This window comes from Mugil cephalus, chromosome 21, assembly GCF_022458985.1.
Source record: "Mugil cephalus isolate CIBA_MC_2020 chromosome 21, CIBA_Mcephalus_1.1, whole genome shotgun sequence".
Taxonomy (NCBI): domain Eukaryota; kingdom Metazoa; phylum Chordata; class Actinopteri; order Mugiliformes; family Mugilidae; genus Mugil; species Mugil cephalus.
Genome location: NC_061790.1, coordinates 6981069 through 6990356, shown reverse-complemented (window position 1 = coordinate 6990356; position 9288 = coordinate 6981069). Strand labels below are relative to the sequence as shown.

At 43.3% G+C, this 9288-nt stretch overlaps 1 protein-coding gene across 1 annotated transcript; it reads left to right on the top strand.

The window, feature by feature from the left end:
• The first annotated feature begins 403 nt into the window (after positions 1-403).
• Positions 404-8063, top strand: LOC124999377 (prolyl endopeptidase). The gene is made up of 14 exons (XM_047574262.1): positions 404-611; positions 931-1005; positions 1488-1621; positions 1744-1874; positions 2024-2233; positions 2381-2502; positions 2580-2685; positions 2781-2972; positions 3063-3260; positions 3601-3704; positions 5409-5640; positions 6471-6602; positions 6734-6890; positions 7115-8063. Exons 1-14 carry the CDS (start codon positions 570-572, stop codon positions 7407-7409), a joined length of 2130 nt encoding a protein of 709 aa, XP_047430218.1. The 5' UTR covers positions 404-569; the 3' UTR covers positions 7410-8063.
• The last annotated feature ends 1225 nt before the right edge of the window (positions 8064-9288 follow it).

Sequence of the window (9288 nt, the reverse complement as noted above, 5' to 3'; positions counted from 1 at the left end):
AAATAAGCAAAAAAAAAAAAAAAAAAAAAAAAGAATAAAAAATGCACTGACAACATTAACTGCATTAACTGCAATCTTCCCAATGAAAGTTACTTCTATTCCAAGGGTTCACACAGGTTGTGGAGTTGTGGACATAACAGAACACTAAGACCTAGATTTACACGGAAACTGCACTGCACAAAAATCTTTTTTCCACTAAAACAAAGGGAAACATTCAGAGTTGTCATAATTTAGAGGTTTATAGATCAAACTGGGCTGTATGTGGTCCCCAAACTATTTTTTTTTTTTTTTGACATTGTTCTGTCCATCGTCTTGCAGCTGCCTCATCCACCGCTACCAACAGGGGGCGCTGCAAGATCCGCGTTGACCGAGCAGCAGTCGGCGTGTCTCTCTTCAAACTACTGCTCGTTGACTTGTGTGTAAGCAGCAACCGGGTCACCTTTTTTCCGACAAAGCTTCAGCGCCTCGGGTTGATGTTTTTCGGGACCCGGAGACTAATTTGTAAATCATCGCTTCACTCTCTGAGTCAACTTTTCTGGTTGCGAAATTCCTGAAAACTGACCTCCAAGATGTCTTTCCAGTATCCGCAGGCTTACCGCGACGAGGCAGTCGTAAGTGCCCGTCTGTGGCTGGCTAGCCTAGCGTGCTAATAAGCCGGCTTGTCGCTTCGCGTCTGTTCATTCATTGACGTGAGCGTTTGCTTTGTTAGCACGCTAGTTAGCTTAGCCGCCTCTTGGCTGCCTGTGTTGACAAATGCATGGACAGTATGTAAAGATTGCTCTGTACCCCCTGAAAGTATTTCATATTACATGCCAGCGGTTATTATGTTATTGGGTAAACGTTGCAAACCAAACTTATCAGCTTGTTAGCTCGGTGCTTTTTATTTATTTTATTTTATTTTTATATTTACTGTCATTATTGTTGAAACAGGTCGATGACTATCATGGCTGCAAAGTGCCAGACCCATACAGCTGGCTGGAGGACCCAGACAGTGAAAAGACACAGGTGAACTCCCGCAAATCATAAAATATGTTTCTCACTTTAGCTAGTTTATAGTATTGCAAACTAGACACAGCATATTTAGTGTCTCTCTTATTTAAGGATTAATGATTTTCCAAGTGGCACAAGCACTGTCTTCTCTCTTCTTCTTTTTTTTTTAAAAACATATATAAAATATCATTGATGTTGCTGCTACGTACAGAGATCATACAAAGTGCACCGAAACTCAGCAGCTCACGGGTTCACTGCGATCACCAGGGGCCTGTCCCCGAGACGCCGGCTCACTGAGTGATCTGGATATCGTCTCTGAGTAAAACCCGGAACCTCCCCTCGTCCTGAACTTATGAGCACCTGTTCTGGTTTTACTGAGCCGAGCGGTACAGATCAATCTGTGTAGTGTCTGATTCTTGGAACTGACAGCAGAGATGGTAACCCGCTGATGTGAAAGAAAGAAAAAAAAAAAACCTCGTGCCATCTTCTTCCTCCAGGCTTTTGTCACGGCTCAGAACAAGCTGACGCTGCCGTTTCTGGAGTGCTGCGAGGTGCGCGACCTGTTCAAGGAGCGCATGACGGAGCTCTACGACTATCCCAAGTACAGCTGCCCCTTCAAGAGAGGAAGCAGGTGAGGCAGAGGCACGTCTCAGAAGTCGATCGAAAGACAATCCCGGCCTCCTGTGATTGTATTTTCCAGCATGATTTGATTAACAATCTTTTTTTTTTGTGAATTTCTCCCCTTATTTATAGGTACTTCCACTTCTACAACACAGGCCTCCAGAACCAGAGCGTGATGTATGTGCAGGAGAGCCTGGATGCGGAGCCCACAGTCTTCTTGGATCCAAACACGTTTTCCGACGATGGCACAGTTGCCCTGCGAGGTATTAACAGCACGCGACGTATTCTGCATCTTTAACCGCCCTGTACCAGGGACAGAATTATTTCCAGATGGATATGGTAATATGGACTAAATGTTGACTCTCCATCATTAGCTTACGGCTAGGTGTCTTTTCTTCAATTTTTCTTCAAGGCTACGCGTTCTCCGAGGACGGGGAGTACTTGGCGTACGGCACAAGCGCCAGTGGGTCCGACTGGGTGGAGATCCGCTTCCTGCGCGTCGAGGGTGCCGTGACTCTGGAGGACCGACTCGAGCGGGTCAAGTTTAGCTGCATGTCCTGGACTCACGACGGGAAGGGTCTTTTCTACAACTCCTACCCTGACCAGGAGGGCAAAAGTGACGGTGAGACGGCAAAACCTCGCTTTGACTGCCATGTATATCCATGATAATAATAAAAATAAAAATCAGCTCTTGAAACACACACTTGAGACTTGACAGATTACTGTTGAAGTCACCACTGATTAAACTAAAATATGCCGTCACTGTCAGGCACTGAGACCTCCACCAACCTGCATCAGAAGCTGTACTTTCATGTTTTGGGAACTCCGCAGTCTGAGGACGTCCTGTGCGCCGAGTTTCCTGATCACCCAAAATGGATGAGTGGGGCTGAGGTACGCCTGTTTTTTCTTTTTTCTAAAATAAGTTACAGAGCTCACGCTTTTATTAATTTCATGTGTGTGTATCCCAGGTGTCAGACGACGGGCGCTACGTGCTGCTCTCTATCAGAGAAGGTTGTGATCCCGTCAACAGACTGTGGTACTGTGACCTGGAGACCACTCCTCAGGGTATCACAGGTACGTTCTCATGCGTGTTTGTCCTCTTGCGTCAGGTGACACATTAGTCTCTAATCACACATGCTCAGCGCTTATATTCCACCTTATACGTTTAGGACTTTTGCCGTGGGTGAAGCTGATCGACAACTTCGACGCCGAGTACGAATACGTGACCAACGAGGGCACGCTGTTCACTTTCAAAACCAACCTGGACGCCCCACGTTACAGACTCATCAACATCGACTTCGCTTCTCCCGATCAGAGCAAGTGGAAGGAGCTGATCCCTCAGCACGACAAAGACGTCATCGGTGCGAGGCCGCCGCGCTCACGCTGTTAAAACATTAGGACTCCTACGCAGGTCAAATTTCAACTTTTGCTTTGCGTTCTCGTCCCTGCAGTGTTCGCCACCTGTACGTACTCCAGCTTTCTGTTCGTGTGTTTCCTCCACGACGTGAAGAACGTGTTGAAAATGTACCGCCTGAGCTCAGGGGAGGAGCTGAGGACCTTCCCCCTCGACGTTGGCTCGGTCGTAGGCTTCACGGGACGGAAGCGGGACTCTGAGATCTTCTACTATTTTACATCTTTCCTGTCCCCAGGTACCGGACCACACAAACATAGCAGATTAGTATCATCATTTATTATTTCAGAAAGTACTGTTAGTTTTAAGAGGTGGAGTGCTGCTAAATTGGATTAACTAAGGATAATATGCAAGGCTGCAAAGGGAAGAAAAACTTCAGGATAAAATCACTGGGGAAATTACAAGCAATTCTCCTAAAGCCTGTAGGATTAGTTACGCTGAAGAGTGTTATTATATTTTGCTGCAGTACAGTTGTTTTGAATTCAGATTGTTTCCTGAAATGTGGGAAATATCATTTTCACACAGCCGGCCCACATGATTTGGAAATATAAAAATAAATTTTTCCTTCTTCCATCCAGCCATCATTTACCACTGTGACCTGACCAAGGAGCCTCTACAGCCCCACATCTTCAGAGAGGTCACCGTCAAAGGCTTCAACCCCTCCGACTACCAGACAACGCAGGTAACTACAACCAAGTGTGGCATCGACTTCCAGCTTAAAATCTTCTTTTCTAGGTCACAGTTAAAGGCGCCTGCTCTCATAAACACTTCATGATTAAAGTTAATTCCACATAAATGACTTGTCTGTGCTGGAATTAAACAAATCTAGGTTTGCCAGTGTGTGACTTTTAGTGTTACGTCATCGTGGTAGCGTTAATGCCACCGTTTAGTTTGCAATTGACATTCTCATAGTGAATCACAGCTGGTATTTTCCATATGGACAAAACATCTCTTCTGGATTGTCACAGTGACAAAGCATTTCTAGGTGTGAAATGTCCTTATTATACATATTTCCCGTCTTCCTTCTCTTTTTGCACTGTTGCCTTTGTTGGTGTGTTATGTTGATGTGTGTGTTTGTGTACAAGCTACTGGACACTCAAATTTCCCCCCAGGGAACAATAAAGTATTTTTCTGTTCTCTAATAGTAGCATTACTTAGCACATATGATAATACTGCTGCTCCAAGCACCCTAAACGGCCTGTATCTGCCGTGCAGCAAAAAAAAGATATTTTTTTTATTTTCTTTTTCAATGGTTGCTCTAGTTTCTTTAGCTGTAATCCAACAAAGTTGAGTTACACAGTGTAAATTATGCTGATTGTCATGTCATAGGTGCAACCCAGTGTTTGCCAACCTACTCACTCTGTAACAACGCCATCGAAACGCTAGATGGCGCTGTGTCTTTTTTTTTTTTTTTTGCCAGTCGGGTTAATTTTTATTTCCACTTCCTCCTTCACTTTCAACAATGTCGGTTGAAACTTTCACCAAAATTTCGCTGAACACGAGTCGTACAAATGTTACAAATATGTCTCCAGACCTTCTCAGTTTACCGGACTGATTCTTTATTGATCCAACACTAACAATTCGGAAATCACGGAGATGGAAAAGCATTTGGAAATACTAAAGCGGAAACACGCTGCTACCAGTCGTAGTTACGTTTCTGGGGAGGTGCACGTCGGTTACGGAGCTAAGGCCTGCGTATGGTCTGCACAGCACAGGAGCCTCTGCATCAATCACTGCAGAACTATAAATCATGGGTCGATTTGCAGCTGAATAACTGCAGAAAAAGGAGATTTCTTCAATGAGGATTTGCGATCAGAAATCTTAGCCGAGTTAACCCCCTCGGGGTGCAGGGGGCAAGCACCCACTCATGGGCCCCCAACACTGTACAAGGCCAGTTTAAACACTTCCCCGTGCACCCAGAAGCAAACCAACTCCACAGCTGATTAATTAGTTTGAGCAACAGAATATGAACTGGCAACAAATGGGACGATGATTTTATCAAAAAGTAAAAACAAAGTCTGAAATTCTCCAAGATTTATGTACTGAGTGATGGATAATGAAGAGAAATGTTTGTCTATGCAACTTTGTCCAGTGCTTCTGTTTTCTATTGTTTTTTAATGACATAAAAAACATGACATAAAAAAATGTAAGAAATCTGAACAAAATTTTTTTGCACATTTCTGAGAAAAATGCAGTAATTTTGTGGTTTATTGTTATATTTCTATTTCTTTCCTGCAAATGTGAATATATGTCCTGAGAGCGTCTCTGTTCTCCTTTCTCTCGGACACAGAGATGAACTAAGCCGCACCGTCCTTGACATTTTCGTCGCTTCTTTTCGCTCCTGTTTATTTTTTTGCCGACGCTCTGTCTTCCTCCGTGTCTGCAGGTCTTCTATCCCTCCAAGGACGGCACTCAAATACCCATGTTCATTGTTCACAAGAAGGGCATCAAACTGGACGGCTCCCACCCGGGCTTCCTGTACGGCTACGGGGGCTTCAACATCTCCATCACGCCCAGCTACAGCGTCTCCCGACTCATCTTCGTCAGGCACCTGGGAGGAGTTCTGGCCGTGGCCAACATCCGAGGAGGGGGAGAGTACGGGGAGACTTGGCACAAAGGTGACTCTTAATTCTAACCTTAAGTTTAGTTTATCCCAGTGCTGTGTGTTGGTGTTACTTAAAAGACTTGTGCGATTAACGAGGATTTTGTGTCGGATTTAGCTGGTTTGCTTGTTGCATAGTATAAATGCTTAATATTTTAGCGATGTGTTCATCTAGAATGAATAAACTGCAGATCAACTGATGGTTCAGGAGGGGAACCATCAGTTCTGTATGACGGGTTTGTAGCTCTGTCTAACTTCTGAGCTAATAGCTGCTCTTCCAGTTTCCAAGTGCTGCCCCCTGCTGGTGTAAAGAGTAATTTTCCGTCATGCTTGCACAGAGCATATATGCCAACTAGCCATCGTTTGGAGTCTCTGCAGTTTGTTCAAGTGCAACTATAGGATTCAAACATGGACGAACAGTAAAACATTATTATTATTATTATTATTATTATTATTATTATTATTATTATTATTAAATCTGTGCAGCTGAATAAGTAAAAGCCGTAAATTACGTGAAAGAGAATTAAAGTGTGTGGTGCCGTTGAGCAGTTTGTTCTTCTTTTTATCCTCCAGCACCTTTAGCCTGATGCAGCAATTGGAAGAGTTTGTTAACGGAGGAGGTTGGGTGGTTGTTTCCTCAGGAACTACAGGGCCTGTTGCTTGTATTCTCCCATTTTGTAGTAATTCAGGATTGTTCAGTGAGGAAAGAGACATTTTCAGAATTGAAATAACCGATGTTGGATTTATTCCTCTAAGCAAGATGTTTAATTTATCTTCACACTTGCCCAGACTTGATCTTTAAAGTAACAAATCCTTCACTTATCTACTTTGCGTCCTCTCCTTCAGCTGGCATGTTGGCGAATAAGCAGAACTGCTTCACGGACTTCCAGTGTGCAGCCGAGTATCTCATCAAGGAGGGATACACTTCTTCTTCCAAGCTCACCATAAACGGAGGCTCCAACGGCGGCCTGCTCGTAGGTGTGTAGCGAAGAATAACGCATTAAAGCCTAAGTTTTTTTATTTATTTTTTTTGTAGTCCATGCACTGGTTGAGCAGTCCATGACGTTTCTGTCTCCGCGTCCCTCCCTCCTCCCTCCCTCCTCCTTCAGCCGCCTGCGTGAACCAGAGACCTGAGCTGTTCGGCTGCGCTGTCGCTCAGGTGGGCGTCATGGACATGCTGAAGTTCCACAAGTTCACCATCGGCCACGCCTGGACGACGGACTTCGGCTGCTCGGAGAACAAGGAGCAGTTCGAGTGGCTCATCAAGTAGGTGTTCAGACACATAATGCGTGAAGGGTGATTAGGCCTTTTCACTAATTTCACATCGTATTCCAGGAGTTAACACCCTGATTTCATTATCCTCTGTAGACAAGAGCCGTGACTAAACTGTGACTCAATTAACTGAGCCAGGAATAGACCAGGCGTTTTTTTACTACTGGTTGGATTCAAAAAGAAGTTTAGGATTTTTAGGATTTGCCTCTTTCCTCCAGATACTCCCCGCTCCACAACATCCGCATCCCGGAGAGCAACGGCGTCCAGTACCCCGCGGTGCTCCTGCTAACGGGCGACCACGACGACCGGGTGGTGCCCCTCCACTCCCTCAAGTACATCGCCACGCTGCAGCACGTCGTCGGCCGCAGCCCCAAGCAGGCCAACCCCCTCTTCATCCTCGTGGACACCAAGTCGGGCCACGGCGCCGGAAAGCCCACCAGCAAGGTCATCCAGGAGGTGGCCGACACCTACGCCTTCATCGCTCGCTGTCTCAACATCTCCTGGGTCAAATGAGCCTCCAATTAACGTGTGTGTGTGTGTTTTTTTTTCTGTTCCGTTCCGTTACTCAAAGCATTACAGTATGATTTGAATCACCTGTTGCTGACATGGTCTTTATAACTTCATATATTAGCACATGATGTTTTATCTCATGTTTACCAAGCTACCATTACTGTATTTCACTTCATTTCGTCCTTTCTTTAATATCATCTGCAACCTGGCACAGCTAATATATTGTCGGCCACGTTTGTAGTCCTGTCTAAAGAGAGTGATCAGCCAATCAGCTACTACAGTCATGAGGTTTATTTGAAGATGGTTTCCCCCGCGTCACCTGGGTTCCTCCCGACACGATGCATTTTATTTATTACTGCACGGAGAGGACGTCGCTGGACGTTGAACGCCGTAATCAGCATGTACAATTCTAAAGGGGACACTATTGCGTAAGTGATGGTACTGCAAGTGGACAGTATTGAAGTGAGTGTGGAAACTTGCAAAAAAAAAAGAAAAAAAAATGCATTGTGTGCATGTGAAAGTGTGTGTGTGTTTGTTTGTCCCCGTTTTTCTTTCAGACTGATGATTTCTACCTCTTGACTTGTGCTGATTGTTTGCCTTTTTAAAGGGAGTAAAAAACAATGCCACAAAAACAATAAACAACTTTTTAAACAGTGATTTGTCCTTTTTCCCTTTTATTCTTGAGGTGAAAATGTGAAGAGTCGACCATGTGTAGAAAGTGTGTGAGGCTGGCTGGCTTTTCAGTGTCCTGACTGGCCACATATAAAATAAAAGATTAGAATAAATGAACACATCTATATAGAAAAAAAAAATAAAAAAAAATGAATCACTATTTTTTTATTTTATTTTATTGAGCTCTTTGAAAGAAGTAAAAGGGCATGAGAGTTAAGAGCCGCTGCTGTTGGAGTGACTGTGCTCCTCCACCAGGGGGCAGTCGCTCTGAAAGTGGCCAACACGTGCAGCAGCAGCAGAAAATGAGGGTGGTCTGATTCAGACAGAGTCCCATGTGGATTACTCAACATACATGTTTCATGTTCAAGAAATGAAGTCCTGCTTTCATGTCTAAGAAGGAAAATATGCCGAACACGGACGTGACTTTTTAAAGTCTCCTCTTCTAATTTTCCTGCCCTCCATTTTCAACATCTTTGATTGAGAGTAATTAAAAACAAATGTCACATCTAAAGCTTTAAGTAAACATTTTAATGATTTTTTGATGTAGTTATTTATCAGTTTAAAATTCACAACCAATTCCTATTTGGATTTTAACCCATAATCAGAACAATGTAAATACATCAAGCTGTTGTAAATCAGTTTGAACATTTCAAAAACAAAACTATTTCTATTAATTCAACGAGTCTCATTTTTACTCTGTTTTCTATTCTTTAATTTAAATGTTCTACTACTTCCTCTAAACCAACATTTCAAACACTTCAGATAAGTAAAGGCAGGAGACAGGAACTCTGAGAAGAGAATTAAACGGCTTGATTGATTGAAAATAAAGTTTATTTGCAGTGGTTGGGTTATTTGTCAAGGCGTTACAAAAGATCCGTAACCACATTCTTCCTATCAACGCACAAAATGGTGTTGAAATTTAAATATTGACATTACAATAAATTATACACGCGTTTAAAATGGTGAAGTTTTCATGAAGTGGAGCAAAAACAAATACGTACAAATACAACAGAGTGAGGAATGACTTTGAAATCGAGACATTTTTTCTCGAGTCAGTTCTAAAAGAAAAAAGATGCAAAACTGTGTTTGGTTTTAGACATAAATTTTAAAACAGGTTCTTTTCTCACACTGATTATGTTTGTCAGAGCATTTTTCAAAATGAGTAAATTTTCTTTTCTGAGGTTGATATTCTGAATACTTTTATCCAGCA

Bases quoted from the DNA above. Each gene is read 5' to 3' on its own strand.
- LOC124999377 (XM_047574262.1), top strand. From the start codon at position 570: ATGTCTTTCCAGTATCCGCAGGCTTACCGCGACGAGGCAGTC. The intron at 1,622-1,743 runs GTGAGGCAGAGG...CCTTATTTATAG, and splicing joins CCCTTCAAGAGAGGAAGCAG to GTACTTCCACTTCTACAACA. The intron at 2,503-2,579 runs GTACGCCTGTTT...TGTGTATCCCAG, and splicing joins AATGGATGAGTGGGGCTGAG to GTGTCAGACGACGGGCGCTA.